This window comes from Galeopterus variegatus, unplaced genomic scaffold (genome assembly GCF_000696425.1).
Source record: "Galeopterus variegatus unplaced genomic scaffold, G_variegatus-3.0.2 Scaffold1473, whole genome shotgun sequence".
NCBI classification, from domain to species: Eukaryota; Metazoa; Chordata; class Mammalia; order Dermoptera; family Cynocephalidae; genus Galeopterus; species Galeopterus variegatus.
The window spans coordinates 334,467-354,609 of NW_007727584.1; the positions used below are offsets into that span (position 1 = coordinate 334,467).

The 20,143-nt window shown below is 36.3% G+C and overlaps 1 protein-coding gene across 1 annotated transcript in view; it reads left to right on the forward strand.

Moving 5' to 3' along the window:
- The window catches only part of LOC103594074 (UV radiation resistance-associated gene protein), a gene marked incomplete at its 3' end in the record, with an annotated part of 302,923 nt that overhangs the window by 252,773 nt on the left and 30,007 nt on the right, over positions 1-20,143 (forward strand). The window contains exon 13 of the mRNA XM_008577262.1: positions 5,775-5,853. Coding sequence (XP_008575484.1) covers positions 5,775-5,853 — 79 coding nt within the window. The remainder of the gene's footprint in view (positions 1-5,774; positions 5,854-20,143) is intronic.

Here is a 20,143-nt window from a genome sequence, read left to right on the forward strand (position 1 = left end):
AAAAAAAAAAAAAAAAAAAAAAAAAAAAAAAAAAGGTAACAGGAACCTGAAAGGAGCCTCAGTGAGAACTAAAGTGGTCAAGGAGGATTTCAAAAGGAATGTGATGACTTGAACTAGACTAATAAAGGGTGGAACAGTATTTAGAAAAGAAGAAAAGGGAGATGGGTATTTCCAGGAAGTGAGCAAAGGCAGAGAAAGAGAAATGAGCTTGATTTGTTCAGGGCACTGTGAGGAAAGCACTGAAAGTTCGTAGGCAAATCTGGCAGACAGATCAGATCACTTAGATCTTGAAAGCTAGATAAGTTGAAATTTAAAACAATAACTGATTAGGAAGCAGGGCTGAGAAGTGACATGAAAGAAAATAATAACTTGTATTTTTTGACTTAAGAGAAAATAATAACTTGTATTTTTTCATACTTTGCAGTTTCAGTGTACTTTCTCAATCTTTTGTGTTGTTTTATCCTCACGAGATACTTTTGAAGGAGGCAGGAAAGATAATAGTTTCTTCACTTTACAGCTTAAGAACTAAGTGTTAGAGCAGTTATGATTTACCCAAGTTCATATAACAAGTAAGTAATGGAGCTGACACTAGAAGAACTTTGTCTTTTCTGTCATAATTCAATTTTTAAAAACCTACTGGGCTGCCTCAAATTAATCTGGCAGTGATAATGGAGAATGAACTGGCATTAAGGATGCTGGCTAGGAAGCTTTTGTAGTAATCAAAATGATAAGAGCTTAGATCAGTTTTTCTCAACTGGAGGCAATTTTATCCCCCTTCCCCTCTCATCCAGGAAACATTTGGCAACATTTGGAGGTATTTTTGGTTATCACAGCTGGGAGCGGATGTTATTGGCTTTTAGTGGGTATAGTGTAGGGATGCTGTCCCTGCTAAAAATCCTACAGTGTAGGGAACAGCCCCCCACAGCAAAAAATTATCCAGAGTGGCAGTGGGACTGGAGAGATAAGAATGTTTCAGAGGGAAAGTGACTTGTCAATTTGGTGAATCGCTGCATACATAAAAGGCAAATAAGGTGGGTATGAATTGAATGTCACTCTAAACCTGAGTAACTGATAGTAAAAAGTTGTGATGGCAAACCAACCTGGGCAGAAGAAAATATGTTGAGTTTGAAGCAGTGGCATGGTCTCAAAACATATTGAGTATGTATTTTCACACTTTCTACAAATACATTGGGCAGAGGTGATCTTAATATGCATAGTAAAAAATTTTGAATTAACTATAGCCATATCCTCATCCCTGGTTGCCATCAAAGAACCAGACTTGGATCTGAGGCTCTGAGTTGAAGGCAAAAAACTCACCAACTTGGTATACTTTGTAAAAATGTCTGGGTTGGGGGAGAGGGCAGTGCTTATAATAATCGTATTTTTTTTTTTTTAGGAAAGATTCAAAAACAGATTTTTTTTTGCAATTTTTTTTCCAGGCTGAGTGTTCATATTCTTCATGTATTACATCTCTGTGGGTGTTTTTATATATGTATATGAATGTACCAAAAGTAATTCCTACTCTCAGATCGTACATACGAATTCCTTTTTCTGGCATTTCATTTACCAATACTTCAGTAGATTTACTTTGCAGTCTTAGCTGATACCTATCATTATGACCTTCTAGCATTATAGACTTCAAATGATTTTTTGGTTCCTGAAGTAAAAATGAAATTATATTCAGTATGCATAGTTTTACATATTCAGAATTACAGAATCTTGAAGTTGGAAAAGATATTATACCTCATCTAATCCATTAGGTTCTTCAGTGTTTGATTCCTCACATGTTAGTTTCTAGGGCTTCCCTAAATTGCCACAAACTTGATGGCTTAAAACAGCAGAAATTTATTCTCACATAGTCGGAGGCCAGAAGTCTAAAATCAAGGTGTCAGTAGGGACACTCCAGCTTTGGATGGCTCCAGGCATAACTAATCTCTGCCTCGATCTTCACATGGCCTTTTCCCCTTCTTGTGGTCTCTTCTCTGTGTATCAATTATAACAACACTTACTGGATTTAAGGCTCACTCGGATAATGAAGGATGATTTCATCCCAAGATCCTTAACTATTTTAGACCCTTTTTCCAATTCCAGGTTCTGGGGATTAGAATACAGACATATCTTTTTGGAGGCCACCAGTCAACCCACTACACTCCCTGAATACATGTCCATTATTTGTTTGTTACCTGACTCTGATTGGCTACCTCTACCCAAGATCTTTTGGATTTTGGAAAACTATGGTGAAATCAATCTTCCCTTGACATTTACCATTCACTTTGGTTCTCCCTGCTTGAAGTCATGCAAAACAAACCCAGTTCTTTTTCTCACTGAAAATCCTACATTTTTGTCCTTGTGACTTCTGTCCTCCAGGCTAAATAGTCCAGTTTCTTCAACCGTTTCTCTCAAAACTGTGACTCCCATTCCCCTAATCATCCTGGGTGTGCTTTTCTAAAGGACTCAGAGTCAATAGAAAGAATAATGAGTTTGTCATTGAAGACGTAATACTAAGTTCATGTCTCTTCTACTTATTAAGTAGGTGACCAAGACAGATCATCTTCTTTTAAATAATAACAACACTGGTCTACTCTACTTCACTGTATGCTTTTTATAGAAAAATAAGATTATTACAAAAGTTCTCTGTAAACATAATCTAAAAGTAAAGTTCCAGTTATTTATCTGTATACATGTAAAATAGATTAACTTGAAGAATTGAACATAGGTCTCTTGGTATGGTCTAACTTAGTACAAAGTAGTTGTCACTAGCATGTTCCCCAATTTAGCTGCTCTGCTTCTAAACACAGCCTGGGATCACCTTAGCTTTTTTGGTAGTCATTTCATAATTCTTTATTTATATTGAAATTGCTATGTACTAAAGGCTCCAAATCTTTTTCACATATAATCTTTTTTTTTTTTTCCATTCAAAAAATTTTTATTGAGTGTCCTAGTAACAGTGCTAGACACTTGACCTGAGAGGCAAAAGAGAGACAAAATAAAACCTGTTTCTGTCTTCTTGGACCCTACAGTATACTAAAAGAGACACACATTAACCAAATAATGACACAGTGAATGTAAAATTATATCTGAGACAGACTGCAAAAAGAAAGGATTGCAAACTGACCTAAGCCAATTTGATATTCACAATGATAAGATTATTTACAGTAGATAAAAATGGGCTCTAATTAAGGTTGGTGGTCTGCAGTTCTCTCCACTCACCTCCTCACCACCAGGCGTCTGTTACAGTGACAGTAAACCTAACATGGAATTTTGTCACACACATAATCTATTTTTTGCTTTCTAATTCATTGACTTTTACCATGTAGAGTCAGTTAATCTTCCAAACAATTTGAAAATTTAACTTGAAAAATAATTTAATATTGGCCATTTTAATTGAGTATAATAATAAATTATATTGAATGTATTAATAGGAAATCTATAATCTATCCTCCAGTTATTTAATTTAATACTCTCCTTTATGTGTTCTATTTGTGATGCTAAGGATATTTTTCTGCTTATACTTCAAATACCATGTTGTTATCTAAACCTTCTACAATTTGCTAATGTGATTCTCCAACTACATTGAAATAAAATGCCTTTGATTTATGATAGTTATAAACTATTACACTGTTCATCTTGAAGGGATCCATTAAGAATTTGAAAGCAATATAAAATGTGAACTCTCTTAATATTTGATGTATCTTAGCATTGCCCTATTTGAACCTTTGACTCTAATCACTCTTTAGATTTGTTTTAATGTTACATACATACTTTGTGGCTCTTTTTTTTTTTTTTTTTTTTTTTTTTTTTTTTTTGTCTTTTTGTCTTTTTCCGTGTCGGGCAACGGATCGCAACCCTCAGTGTTGCCCCCGTACCGGACCGGGGACCGGCAACGGGATTGCAGCCCTCGGCGTCGCTCCCGCGCCTCGCTCAGCCAGTGAGCGGGAACCGGTCTGTATGTGGGATCCGAACCCTCGGGCGGGAGCGCCGCTGCGCTTCCCAAGCGGCGCACTATCCAGTGCGCCACCGGGCCGGCCCTTTTGTGGCTCTTTCTTTAAGAAAATCCCAATGAAGTCATATTAAAGTCAAATGTTGTGAGATCCATTTTTCAGAAATGTACAGGCTTGGTTTTCAATGTATGCTGATCTCAATTTACCCTTTCAACATATGAAACAATTTCTGGATTTCAACATATGAAACAATTTCTTGGTTTTCAATGTATGCTGATCTCAATTTACCCTTTCAACATATGAAACAATTTCTGGATTTATAACTTGAAAACAATTTCTGAATGGAGATAGCGATGGGTTTGGAGAACTGTTCAGATAGTCTGTGTGTAATGGCTTATAGAATAACTACATAGTATAGAGCTTTAAATCTCTAGTAGATTCCTTTGAAGTGTCCCTGTTGTCATGTCTTTTCAAATATAGTATACAGTTTCTTTGCAAGATACCCCGTATGAATTTGAGTGATTCCCAAACACCTTACAAAAGCCTGGTGTTGCACTTTGCTTATCCTGATTTGCTTTGCAGTCATTTTTATGCATCTCAGTTTGGGACCAAACCACATGTCTTAGTTTTTTAACTTTTTCAGTTAAATACAAAGCTATATCTTCTTGATGGGTGTGTGAAGCATTTGGTGTTCCTTTAGTAGAGAATAAATACAGTTCATGGCCTTGCTTACTCCCCAGAGCTTATAATTCTACAGTACAGATTTACCTTTTGGATACTGTGTAAACAGCAACTCTTGAAAATTTAATATAAAGCTTTTAAATTCTGTTTCTTTTCTTTTTTATTAGAAAACCATATCCTCTAGGCTTTATGGAATGCATCTTTTCCTCAGACAATTAAAAGACAATTGAAATTAAGAATATCCAGTAATTGTCACCTACCATTCACTTTAATAAGATTATTTTATTCTTGAGGGTAATTGTATATTGCAAAACTAAGGAAGATGAAGTATTCTTCTTGACCCTAAGTTGTGATCGATCTGTTTGTAGAGAAATCTGTTTCAGACGATAAAACTTAAGCTTGGTCTTGAGAATCAGAAAAAAATGAATATAATATATAGGAGTGCTCTAACTTTTTCTTCTTTATTTGCAGGGGTAAGGAAAAGGAACTAGTGAAGAAAACTTATTCCCTAAAATAACTCATTATCTTTATAAGGATCCAGATCTCATGCCTTTGTTGCTTCAATGAGTCAGGTTAAAGTGGAAAGTCATTTATAAGAGCTTTATGTTATGAGCACATTCCCTTGGAGAAGTTGTATCCAGATAGCTCTCCATATAAATGTGAATGAATTTTGGCTTATATTGCACTGTGGATTTGACTGGCCACCTTAAAAGAAACAGAAGTCTTATATATTGCTTTTAAGTCTGAGATGGTTTTTTTTCCTTTAATATTCCTCTCCCACTTAGTAGAAGTTGAGGTGTTACATCTAAGGTAATAGAGAAAAAAATTTCTGGGATTTTAATCTTAGGGTGGCAAGCTTATGATATGTAAATAGGAAGCCATGACCTCAACTCCTTGGGATTGGTGGGTCACTTTCTTATACATTAGTCTCTTGTTGCATGACCTATTCAATTTTTCCTTCGAAAGAAGGCAGCCATTGTTCTGATTTGGCTAATATTATGAAGATGTTAGTAGATTGCAGTGACTATAACTGATTTAGTCTAATTCTTCAGATGTTTATGCTGTACCTAAGAAACTTCAGCTCTGTCAACAACTTGGAGGTTGTATCTCCTCAGTTCTGGAAAATTTCTGATCCTTCTTTACCTTTCTTAGGTTTCCACTATATCCAAAAGGAGGGGAGAAGTTGCAATTTGATTATGGTGTCTATCTTCTGAACAAAAATATAGCACAGGTAAGTAACTCTTCTTCACTCCTCCTTCCCACAGTTGGATTTCTAACCCTCTTACTTTTTATAAGTACTGCAGTTGACACTTTTATTTAACCAGTTACATTAATAACGCAAAGTTCTTTTTTGGCCACAGTCTTATTTTGTGCTGCTATAATGACTTCAGAAAAGCAATGGGTACAAATTGGAATCCTCTTGCTAAACTCAGAAGCCCTTCTCTGTGTTCTTACTTGCCTGTACTTGAATGTGTCAGCATTATAATCTCTTGCCTCTGTAGCTTGACCGGTAATAGCTTTCTTCTTAGACCACTTCTAAGCACTCGTTTTCCATTTTTATGGAGTAAAAGTGCCTTTGGCAAGTCCTTAATGGTCTCCTCACCTAAGGAAAGACTAAGGACATGGTTCTTCCAACCCATTTTGGATTTTTGTGGCTCTCGCAACATCACATCAATTAGCATCCCACTTGAGTAATGTCTTTTCACATGTCATAGACTATGAGATGCCTGGGTTTATATTTTTCTGAAGGAAATATGTAGCATTTCATTAGCACACTGGCTCTACTTCAAGAGGTAGACATTCCATTGATTTTCAATTGTAAAGGAAGATTAGCTTTAGTGCTTTGTTTTTATTTGGACATCCTTCCAACTGGAATATCACTTGGATGCGTATCCACAGTTTGGCTGTTATTTTTTATTTTTTATTTTTTTTGTCTTTTTGTCTTTTTCCGTGTCCGGCAACGGATCACAACCCTCAGTGTCGCCCCCGCACCGGACCGGGGACCGGCAACGGGATCGCAACCCTCGGCGCCGCTCCCGCGCCTCGCCCAGCCAGCGAGCGGGAACCGGTCTGTATGTGGGATCCGAACCCTCGGGCAGGAGCGCCCCGCGCTTCCCAAGCGGCGCACTATCCAGTGCGCCACCGGGCCGGCCCTTGGCTGTTATTTAAAGACATTATAAGCTGTATCCTCAGCCCTTTCCATTTTAGAGAAGTAATAAAGTTTGTGATGCTTTTGTTTTTATGAGCTTGAGTGAATCTGAAGACTTATTGAACACTTCTCTTATTCATGTCTGATGAATCTAAAATTATTCCTCCATATAGTGTCATCTTTGCCTTTCTTTCCCTCAACCAACCTCAATTTAATATTCAGGCTTTTTGAAATTTGGATTTTATTAAGATTGTTATTCTTCTCTGAAATTGGGTCAGATTTCTAGTTTGCAGTCTGAATTAATCATTTGCTTCATAACTTCACATTCATTCCTCTCTCAATCACACTGCTTTTACTGTTACTTCCACTCCAGCTCATGTTCTTCACTCCAGGCAAGTAGCCTTGCTCACAGTCTCCGGCCCATGACTCACCTTTTCATGTGCCATTCTTCCCACAGCTGATGCTTTCTCTCCCTCCATTTTTGGCAGATAAGTATTTCAGTCAAAGAAAAAGGACTTTAATTTTTTTTTTTGTCTTTTTTCGTGTCCGGCAACGGATCGCAACCCTCAGTGTCGCGCCCGTACCAGACCGGGACCGGCAACGGGATCGCAACCCTCGGTGTTGCGCCTGCACCTCGCTCAGCCAGTGAGTGGGAACCAGTCTGTATGTGGGATCCGAACCCTTGGCAGGAGCGCCACCACGCTCCCAAGCGGCGCACTGTAGCAGTGCGCCACCGGGCCGGCCAGGACTTTAATTTTAAGGTACTTAGCTCACACTCTGCTGATCATGGTTGTGTCATACCATTGATAAGGCAGTGCTTACATAGAACTGGTCAAGAAGTGCCCAGACTAAGACTACAGTAAAGAAGAATAAAATTAGTCAATAAGTGAGCAAATTAGAGAGCACCCCCAGTGAAGTCAGCCATGATAGAAACAGCACATAGATACTACAGGTTCCAGAGTATGGGAGTAAAATTGGCATCATTTAGTAGAACTAAATTCTGATCCAAGTTCAGAGGTTCTTCTCTCTTTGCCCTGTTTTCTATTTCTTGCTCTAGGCAAGGTCCTAAGATCAGAAGACTGTTGAAAGCTTCCAGGTGAAAACTGCTCTTGCCGAAATGCCTGGATTACCTTGTAAATCCCAGCTTCAAACACACCCATGTAGGGGCCGGCCCGGTGGCGCACTGCGCTAGTGCGCTGCTTGGGAAGCGCGGCTGCGCTCCCGCCGAGGGTTCGGATCCCACATACAGACCGGTTCCCGCTCACTGGCTGAGCGAGGCGCGGGGGCGACACCGAGGGTTGCGATCCCGTTGCCGGTCCCGGTCCGGTGCGGGGGCGACACTGAGGGTTGCGATCCGTTGCCGGACACGGAAAAAGACAAAAAAAAAAAAAAAACACACCCATGTACACACGTGTGCACACGTGTACAGACATACACATGCATGCACACATATATTTCTTTCTTCTCAAAGACTGGAGAATACCAATGGATGGTATAAAGAGGGACTAAGAATAACTCAGCTTGCTTTGAGAGTAAAACCAAGATGGAGGCTGACTATGTGCAGTGGAAAACAGGAAAGTCAGCCCTTCACATCAGACTCTTAATGCTAGCACCTGTTTGGTCCCCATTTGGGAGCACTTCCCAAGTGGCCTCTGATTGTATTCTCAACTAAACCAAGGCCCCGCATATGCTGAACAAGTTTGGTTCATCTGTTTAAGAAATTGATTACTTCTCGTAATTTTGTATCCTCTCCAATTTTATACTCTTTCTGAAAATTGAGAGATTAACTGTATTTGTGTTTAGGATCAATAGATTAACCACTCTAAATCCATAGAGACCAAGTATCTTGCCCTCTGGTGTTTTTTCATCACTATTGTGGCAGTTTTAAAAGGAAGGGACAATAAACTTCTTAAAAACAGACTTTTCTTAGATTTCAAAATTTATTCAGGAAGCCCCTTTTGAACATTTAGAAAGAAACTTAAAACAAATTTGTGAACTTTAATTTTTTTTTTTTTTTTTGCTTCAGCTCTATTCCATCTCTTGCTGTTTCTCAGGGAAGGTTTCATTTTGTCTTTGCCCTTACTACCATTACCTTTTCACTTTTTGATTTGTGATAAATCAAAGAACCATTAATTATTATGGCTCCTAACCAAGTATTATAGCAATAAGATATTTCCAGTTTTTGAAGGTTTCTTTTTGTATACATATATATACTAATACATGTTGTCAAAGGGGAATTTGTCTTCTTAGCCACTCTCATTTGTACCCCATCTCTAGAGATGTGAACAAATCACACTATTAAAATGACCCCACCTCAGTTATTTATAAGCCACGTTAGTGGAGGTGAATGAAAGCACTGACATGTGTTGTTAAAGTGTCAGAGAAAGAGGAGTGAAGTCACTTAATACTTCATCCATAACTTGGTCGAGGATTTGAATAGTCAATAGGACCTTTCATCACAACCAGAAGTAGTAGTAAAATCACTTTTTTGGTAGAGGAAATGACAGAATTTAGTAATATTTGTTACTTCAGTATTTGGGATCAGTCCAACCCAAGTTTTGAAAGCACAAGCTTAGAAAGACAGGCCTTCAAGTAGAAACCTGCAAGTGTTGTTTGAAGAGCTGAGAGCTTTGGTAAGGTCTATTTCCCCCTTCATGTCACTGCTGTCTAAAGGTTATGTGTGTGCGGGATTAGGTATCAAAAATGAGCAAAGCAAAATGCCTTATTTTCAGCACCATTTACTAAAATTTGTCAAATGCCAGCCACTTTAGTTGGAAATAACCTTCCTTGTTGGTCAGCATATAATGCTGTAGGAATTGGCTTGTTGAAATTCACGTACAGTATAATTAACATTGACTTAAAAAACCAGGTTCTGCCATAATTGTCAGCAAGGTTATAACTATTATGTTAGAATTTATGTATATGTAGTTTGCTTTTAATTCCCAGAGCATAAAAGTAGTAAAACAAAAATGAAAATACTGTTACCTTACATTTGTGGAGAGCTTTATAGTTTGTAAAATACATGCATATATATCCATATGATCTTCATCATCACCAGGCAAAGTAAAAAGGGCAGATAATATTAAATGGATTTGAAGACATTATGAGGAATCTTCAAAAAGTTCATGGAAGGATTTATATTATTTTCTAATTCCATTTTTCAATGAACTTTTTGAAGTACCCTTGTATGGCTTTTGACATCTGTCCCTCCAGTGTGGTATCACACAATTTGACAAGTTTGGCAGAAATTCCCTTACTTCCAGATGCTTCATTGTTCTATGTATTTTCATCCTAAAAGTGTATAGAATTAAAGAAGATGGCATTCCCAGATAGAATAGGAACTGAAAGTTCCTTCGGAGCAGAGATAGTAACTATTTTTCATATCATGATATTTCCATTAGCAAGCACAATGCCTGAAACAATGTAAGTTTTAAGGAGAGGTTTAATAAGTCAGTGAATGCTGATATAGCACCATCACGCAAGTTAAGAAACTGAGATCTAGAAAAATTAAGTAACTTAAGTGGATAAAAAAATTGTACTGTGTGTGTAATTATTTAGCCTTTTTAAAAGAAGGAGATAACTGCCATTTGCAACATGTTTGAACCTGGAGGACATTATGCTAAGTGAAATAAGACAGACACAGAAAGATAAATACTGTATGATCTTATGTATATGTGAAATCTTAAATAAAAAGTCAAATAAACAGAAACAGTAGAACAGTGGTTACCAGTGGTGGGGCGGGGGAGGAAATAGGGATAAGTAGGCTGAAGGATACAAACCTGCAATTCGGTAGAATAAATAAATCTAGAGATATAATATACAGATAAGGGTTATAGTTAATAATATTGTATTGTACACTGAAGATATGCTAATAGAGTAGATTTTAGATATTCTTACCCTCCCCCCCACACACTCACAAACGTAAGTAGGGAGGATGGTGACTATGTTAATTTGTTTGACTGTAGTAATCATTTTACTATGTATATGTATATCAAAACATCATTTTATACACCTTCAAAACATGTTGTATACCTTAAATATATACCAGAAAAATAAATTTTTAAAATAAGAAAAGTTAAGTGACTTGCTTAACATTGCTTAATTAGTTTATTCAACAGTATTTGTTGAGCATCTGCTATGTGCTGTATACACTGAGTTAGGTTGCAAAGGATAAAGCAATGACTAAGACATCCATGGTCCCTCATCCCTGCCTACTTAAAAAGCTAGACACAAAAGGACAAATATCATATGATTTCACTTATGTGAAATACCTAGAATAGGCAAATACTCGTACATCGCAACAGAAAGTAGATTAGAGGTTACTGGGGCTGGAGGAAGTGGGGAATAGGGGAGCTATTGCTTAATGGTTATAGAGTTTCTGTTTGGGGTGATGAAAAAGTTTTGGAAAGAGACAGTGGTGATAGTTGTATAACATCGTGAGTGTAGTTAATGCCACTGAATTGTACACTTAAAAATAGTTAAAATGGCAAATTTGAATTGTACAGTTTAAATGGGTGAATTGTGTGGTATAGGTATATGAATTACATCTCAATCAGCTGTTTAAAAAAAGAAAAAAGATCCCTGCCTCGTTAAGCTTGTAATCTAATGGGAAGAGGCATACAATAAACAAAGAAAATAATTTTAGATTGTGATAGGTGCTATGATATAAATTAATTAAGTGATAAAATAGAAAATAACTGGAGAGAGACCTCCTTTAGATAAAGTTGGCAAATAAGCCTTATTGAAGAAGTGATTGTTGAGCTAAGACATTAGTGATGTCAAGGAACCAGCCATGCAAAGAGCTAGGGAACAGAAAGTTCCCTAAGGCCATGGGATTAGCAAGGATAAGGGCCCTGAGGTAGGAAAGAGCTTGTTATGTTCAAATAGCAGGTAGAAGGCTAAAGTGGCAGGAGCATGGTAATTGAGGGGCATATAGGTAGCCAGGGAGCTTATCCATAAGGCCTTAGAGATCATAATAAAGAGTTTTAATTTTATTGTAAATACAAAGGGAAGCCATTGAATGAATGATTTATGCAGGAAAGTAGCATGATTTGATTTGTTTTTTCAAAGATCACTCTAGTGGCTCTAATGGATTACAGAGAACTAGAATTGAAGTAAAATTACCTGTCTACAAGGATATTTCAGAAGACCGGATGAGGATTGATGGTGGCTTGCACCAGGGTAGTAGGGATAGAGATGGAGAGAAGTGAACAGATTTGAAATATATTGTGGGAGATGAGCTAATGGATTGAATGTGGGAGATGAGGGAAAAAGAAATATCAAGAATGACTTCTAGGTATTGTGTATAGGCAATGGCTTAAGTGATAATACAATTTATTGAGATGGGGAAAGGTCCAGGAGATGGGGGTAGAAGAACCAAAAGATCTGTTTTAAAAATGTTAAATTTGAATTGTGTTGTAGAAATCCCAGTAGAGTTATTAAGTAGAAACAGGATATATGGGTCTGGAGCTTAGGTTGGAGGTCAGTACTAGAGATAGAAATTTGGGAGTTATCAACATAAAGATGACATTTAAATCCATGGAACTGAATGAGATTAACCCAGGAGAGAATGCAGAGCTGAAAAGAGAGGGAGAGACAGACACAGACAGATACATACAGTGGGATTTATCTCTGGGAAATCACATTTAGAATTTGAATTGAGGGGCCGGCCCTGTGGCGCACTGGAGAGTGCGCCACTTGGGAGCGCGGCGGCGCTCCCACCGAGGGTTCAGATCCCATATGGAGACCAGTTCCCGCTCACTGGCTGAGCGCGGTGCGGACGCAACACTGAGGGTTGCGATCCCGTTGCCAGTCCCCGGCACGGGCGCGACACCAAGGGTTGCGATCCCGTTACTGGTCAGTAAAAAAGACAAAAAAGGAGAATTTGAATTGAGGAGGAAGATCCAGCAAAGACTGATAGGAATGGCCAGTCATATAGGGAGAAAATGAGGAAAGAGTAATTACTTGTACACTATGAGAAATAAATTTCTGGAAGGAAGATGTAATCATCTATGTGCAGTTAGGGGTTTATAAATGGACATGACTGTGGGATTAAGGGAAGTTTGTTTGGGTTTTGTTTTTTCAGTCTGTTTTGTGGGGATATGGAACTGTTTTGTTTTTTAAGATGGGAAATATCAGGGCATATTTATGCTGAGGAGAGTGAGCCTTTGCTTTTGCCACTTATTTCAAAATTGCCTTTTTCAGATGTGTTTTTCAGATGGTGGGCTCTGGATAAGGAAGAAAGCTGGGAGAGAGTCCAGCTAATTATTTATTTTATAAAATGAAGACTTGATAGGTATGACTTAAATGTATAGTTCTTACCATACTGTTACTACACATATATTTTTAATTTGAGGATGAATTGGCCATATGTAGATGCATTAAGTTAACTTTTGAATGAAGTGAAGCAAAGAAATATAGTGAAACTAATACTGTTCTCCCAGGTTGTTAGTATTGAGCTTTTAGTAGGTTTTCTGAATAGTTCCACGTGAGCATGCCAACCGTACACATCCGACTGACAGAGATTGCTTTTTCTCTTAGAGCAGCAGCGTAATCAGTCCCTCATTCCTTGGGAGTCCCCCACACCCTCAGTGGGTCTGGGAGTACAGAAGTATTTTCATAATGATACTAAGATATTTTTGCCTGTTTCACTCTGTTGACATTTGCTTGATTATGCAAAAACAAGGGTGGGTAAAACTGCTGGCCCCTTAGAACAAATCAAGGCTAGTGATATTCTGCAACGCTGTGCAGTCATAGAATAAAAAGAAATAAGAGTTTTGCTTAAGAATGTTCTTGATAAAGCTGTAAAAATTATTGAGTATGTTAAATCTTGACCCTTGAGTTCACATCTTTTTAATGTTCTGTGTGAAGGAAAGAGTATGCATAAAGCATTTCTGCTGCATACTGAAGTGTAATGGTTGTTTCAAGGAAAAGCATGTGTACAGCTGAGTTGCTAACTGAACTAGCTGCTTTTTTATGGAGAATCGTCTTTTTTTTTTAAAGAAAATGTAATTTTATTAATATTATTTTTTACATTCTAGGATATTGTTGCGGAGCATTTGGGAGGGAGGAGGAGAGGAGAAAGGGGAAGGAAATGGGTTGGAAGGAGGAAGGAGGAGTAGCGGGATTAATGCCTGTGGCATTCCCCTCGTTCCCACAGGGGAGACTCCCAGCTTGGGAACCTGGGGCCCTTCTTGCTGTGGCTTGGTGGTCATCACTGGGCTGGTTGGAGCATCATCTTTACTTGAGATAATGACTGAGAAACTATGGTTATTCAGACTTAAATATTTGGCAAACATTTTCTCAAAAATAAGTGAAGTGAACCTGTCACTTGAAGGAAATCAACTGATGATAAAATTCAGGATTTCAAATGAAATTAAAATTTCAGAACACTTGTGTTTGCCACCATGAGATTGGCAGTTTCCCAGTCTTTAAAGACATTTTCGATAAGGTTGGTAGTGATATTAACACATGTGATTTTTAAGTATTTTATAATGGAATATGTCAACATTTAAAATATATATAACTCAGAGAGCCAGTATTTTCCATATGACCAGTGTATTATGCTATGAAATATGCACAGGTAAAGATCTCTTCAAAGTGTAAGAAAGACCAGTGGATTTTAATGTAACAGAGTGTGAAAAGTTTATTGGTAGGGTTTCAGATTCTATGTTACTACTAATCTTTAAAAAACTATTACTCGATGAGTTTGGAAGTAGTATCAAGGAAGAATATTCACAATTATCTGAAAAGGCTATTAAACTACTCTTTTTTCCCACATCTACATTAGGCTGGATTTTTCTTGCAAAACATGGTAACAAAATGAATGCAAAAAGAAAATAAAAGACTCCAGCTGGCTTCTGTTAAGCTAGACAGTGCAAAAGAAACTTGCAAAAATGCAAAACAATGTCATTCACTGCACTAAATTTCTTTTTTGGAAAATAAACTTGTTTTTCATTAAAAATATTATTTATGTTAAGTAATAAATTTCTATTGCTAGTTCAAGATGAATTAATATCCAAAATTCTTCTTGATTTTAATTTCTAATATGGTAAATATTGATATATATGACCTACATAAACAAAAGCTCTCTGGGGTCCTCGATAATTTTGAGAGTGTAAGGGATTTTGAAACCAAAAAGTTTGAGAACCTCTGTCCTAGACGGTGTGGTCATCCAGATTTCCAGTGAAACTCCTCAATTGCTCATAGTCTGATAAATCAAGACACATGTTGTCAATTCCCCAAATGTGGAAACAGAGACCTATCAATTAGAATTCCAGCAATCCTGTGCAGTACAAGTCAGAGGGCTAGCAGCTATCAGTGGATTCTTCCTTATTTCTTTTGGCTTTTCTTAAGTCAGGCCTCTTCTCTCCTTTCCTGAAAGCTCAAGGACTTAAGAGTAATATATATATATATATTTTTTTTAATTGAATCATAATTGATTATACATATTTTGGGGATTCAATGTTGACATATGTTGATCAAATCAATATTACTAGTATGTATATTGTTACAAATTGTACTGATTCTTTATGCCCCTTGTCCAATCTCTCCCTATCCCCCTCTCCCTCCCCCCTCCCACCACTGATAACCCTAGATTTTTTCTCTCCCTCTGAAAGAGTAATGGCTACTCTGTTGATTTGTTGCTTAGATGATCTGTCCAATGCTGAGAGTGTATTCAGGTCCCCCAGTAATTAATTTGAGGGTATATTTTACAAATAACAAGGATAAGTTACATTTGTATTGAATGTAATGGCTTTTGGTAGACTTTTACTTCTGTATGTCATTTCATACTCCCTGAAGTATGTTAACCAGGTCTGTCTTTAGAGATAAGAAGTTGAGCTGCTGCTAGGCTAACTTTCTGGGGGAAACAAAACTATTAAAAGGCAAACAATTCAAAACTAAACCCAGTTGTATCTTACGAACATTGTTTCTTTTTCTTTTCCTTTTTTATTTTCTTTAATTTGAGCCTTCCTATAGTCCTATGAGGTAGATAGGCATAGGCAATTATCTGCATTTTACAGATGAGGCCACTGAGACTGTGAGTTAAGTAGAAGAATGAGGATAAGAACCTGGGGACTTTATGACCTCTCTTCTTTTTACTTTGTTGCCTCTTTTTCCCCTCAGGTTAAGATTTCATAGAAAGTAAAAGTAGCTTCTCCTTCCAAAACAGTTGGGAAACTCCTGTTCTGCCAAGGATGTGGTTTTTCTCTAAAACTTGACTGCTCCTAGGGCCCACAGTACACAGCCATTTAGGAGGGATCAATGCCGGCTTACACCCAGCAGCTTATATTTGTGTATATTTCTTTAACATACAGTCCAGTGTATGTGACACAGAGGGAGAAAATACATTTTTATTTTCATAATTCTTCTTGGAATCAAGAATAGGAATTCCAAGGATGTTTTAATAGTCAAAATGCCTTTTCCCCTCTGCCATGTAGTATGTGGGATCCGAACCCGTGGCCTTGGTGTTATCAGCACCGCACTCTCCCGAGTGAGCCAGTGGGCCGGCCCTATTTTTCTTTATTGAATTTTAAGAGATCATTTTATATTCTGGATACAAGTCCCTTCTCAGATAAATGATTTGCATCTGTTTTCTCCCATTCTGCAGGTTGTCTTTTCACTTTTTTGACCATGTCCTTTGAAATAAAGGTTTTTAGTTTTGATAAAATCCAGTTTTATCTATTTTTTTCTTTTCTTGCTTATGCTTTTGCTGTCATTATCTAAGAAGGCTTAACCAAGGTCACACACATTTACTTTTAGGTTTTCTTCTATGCAGTTTTAGCTCTGTAATCCATATGAATCAATTTTTGTGTATGGTGTAAGAAAGGGGTCTAACTTCATTCTTTTACATGTGGATATCTAATTATCCCAGAAACATTTGTTGAAAAGACTACTCTTTACCCTTTGAATTGTCTTGGCAGTCTTGTCACAAATTAACTATAAATGTAAGGATTTATTTATGGACTCTGAATTCTATTCTGTTAATCTATATATCTGTCCATATGCTAGTAATACCCTATATCTTTTTTCTTTAAAAAATATTTTCTAAATTTCAAAACAATATATGCCAATTGTAGAAATTTTGAAAAATTCAAAAGAAGATAGAACGGAATTTTTAAAATTATCCACAACCTCACCAATCACAGGTACCTTCTGGACCTTTCAAACTTTTTTGTCTTTTTCTTACATATTTGAGATAATACTGTAGCTCAGGATTTGTCCACAGAAAGTTTAACAATAAATGGTACCTGCCATTTTTTGGTGGTGGTGGTGGCGGTGTCATTTTTGTTAGGCTGATGTGGAGAGGGAATGCTTCAATAGAAGAATATGCCACCTGCACTGGAAATTCAAGAATGAGAAGTGTCTAGCTAATAAGAGAGAAGGGGGAGCCAAGGTGCAGAGGAAAGACTGTTTAAGGTATATAGCTAAACCCACCTGACTAGAGCAGAAAGTTACCTTAGTAGTGGGGATAGAAAAGATTTTTTTGGTTAAACACTATTGGCCCCAGAACCATACAATTCCCAGTTGTTATATATATGTGGCCCTAAATGTGGTCTGTGTGAGCTCCCTGGACATGTTTCAGGTGTTCAGTAAATATTTATCAAAAGAATGAACAGTGAATGAGTTATCCAGAAGATTGTTCTTTCCTCCTTAAGGTTGATAGTTAACTTATTTCTTATACATAGTTGTTTTCTAAAAGTTGCATTCTGTTTTAAAGGGATAACATGCTGTCCTTTTGTAGTTGCAAATGATTGGTTAAGTGTCCACATATTATTGAAGAACCATCATCAACTACTATGAATTTATTAGACATTTTTAATGTTACATTGGCTATGATCACTGTATTCTTCATAGCTGAAAACGATAAATTTAACAAGATAATACAATTTATTTTTATCTCAGTTGGACATTTTTTCCCTTTAAACTGAAACAAGAAATCCAGTGCTGAAAATATTTTACCAAATGAAAAATAAAACAATTATAATTTACATTTAAATAGTTTACTTTAGGTACCAGGGCCCTTTCACATTTATTATTTCTTTTATCCCTTGCAAACACCCTAAAAGTGTTGGTATTATTATCCTTGTTTTTTATTTATAGAAACTAAGCCTATGAAGGATAAGTTCTTTGCTCACAGTCACAGGGTTGTTAGATGACCAAAGAAATTCAGGCTCTAATCAGGGGCCCGTTCTTGCTGGTTTCCTTTTATCAGGCAGAAAGAAATGTATTACATAATAGGTTTCCCTTTTTTATCTGGCTATCTAAGAAATAAGTAAAAATTTAGCACCTTACTTGGCTTAGTATTTTTGGTAACATCCATCTCTTCTTTATCCTAGCTGTTTTAAAAGATTCACTTTTGCCTTTTTACTTATTCAATAACGAGATTAGCTTTTCCAAAGTACCACTATGAGTGACATCTTTTGCTGAGAGGGAAATATTTAAAGAATGTACCTCAACTGAAATGAAATATGCTGTGCTTAGTTCAGAGATGGGGGGATATAAATTCTAACTAAATTTTTATGACTAAGCCTCATGAAATGAATTATGAGCTATTTGAAAAATGAATTTGGTCTGATTTTAGTTGGCTTCAAAGTGACCAGCATAGCTTAGGTATAAGCTGTTTGAAGAAATGAACTCTAAAAAATTGTTATATGTAAATTCTGGTACTTATTAGAGAGCATTTTAAAATTTGCAGACATGGATTTCCAATGAGGATAAAATTAGTATTCTAATTAATGTAAATTTATCAAGTGAAAGACAGAAATCCTAGAATAAAATCAACTAAAATAAGCGCAGTGTAGCTGAATGGTTAAAAGCAAGTATTCTGGATCTAGACTGCCTGGCTTCAAATCCCAGTTCTATCACTTTAGTTATATGAGGATACCTCAAAAAGTTTATGGAAATGGGATTAAAAGATAATACAAATCTTCCATGAACTTTTGAAGTACCCTTGTATGGTTTTGAATAAGTTACTTAACTTCTCAGTGCCTCAGTATCCGCATATATAAAATGGAAATGATAGTAGTATCTATCTCTTAGAGTTGTTGTAAGTATTAGATATTTGTAAAGCACTTAGAATACTGCCTGGAACAGACTAAGTACTAAACAAATGTTTGTTAAATAAATGCAAAGTGCAGTGTTTTCTTTGTGATTAAGAAATCCCATATTCCACAAATACAAAATGAGATGAAAATATGTGGGAAGTAGATTACAAGCTAAATTCAAGTTAAGAGTAAGTAAAGGTTGCCTTTTTAGCTGTGTCAGATTAATGTGTATAAGAAGGAAGTATATTCAGACACCTTATTCATTATCAGTGAGCCTTTAGTTTCAAGTTAAAGTAATTTTTTTTTTAAAAAAATAGAAATAATGGTTTTTATCATAAAAATTAGCCAATTTCAATATAATTTTTTTAAATACAGAAAAGCATTAAGAAAAAATAAAATCACTTGAGTGTCTACCACTCAAAGGTAACCATTGATAATATTTTGGTGAACATCTTTCCAAAAATCTATAGAAATATACATACCATTTATGTTAAATAGATAAAATTTTACATAAATGTTTCTTTTTACTGTGCATTCTCTTGTATGTTCTGCTTTTTTCATTTAACTAGATTATGTAGATAGTTTCCTGTTGATAAATATAGCTGTATAAAATCTTGTCGTTTGCACTTCATTCTGTCGTATGGACATACTGTAATTTATTTAACAGTTTTCTTGTTGATGGACATGAGATTGTTTCCAGTATTTCCCTATTATGAACAATATTGCAATGAATAAGCATCCTTTTACTTAGATATTTGCATGTGTGTTTGGTTATTTCCTTAGGATAAATACCTAATTGCTGGGTCAAAGAATATATACATTTTAAAATTTGACATATCTATTTCTTTACCTTTTTTGTCATAATTTTGTTATTAACCTTTTTCATATGTTAGTATTTCTGTGTTTTAATTTGTAGCTCTTTGATTATTTGTGAATATTAAGTTCATGCATTTCATATATTTATTTGCTGTTTTAATTTATTTTGTGAATAACCAATATTCTTTTGATAAATATGACTTTTTAGAAATTGTGGGTCAGAAGTCCCCAAAATGATATAAGCTCTAAGGAAATAACATATAGGTCTTGCAACTAAGTGTGAAGAATTTGCTAAGTCACAGACTTGTGCCAGTCTTTTATTTCTCTCTTTTTACCTCTTTTTTTCCCCTAGCCCTTTCTAACATTGTCAGTTCTCTTGCTGTATAAAAGCAGTCGATAGCAATAGAGAGAAGGCTGGACTGAAGACAGGTTTTTAGAAGAAGAGCCAGATCATTTCTTCATTCTTTTCCTCTGTTTGGCACTTTTCATCTGCTATAAAATGTTTCTTT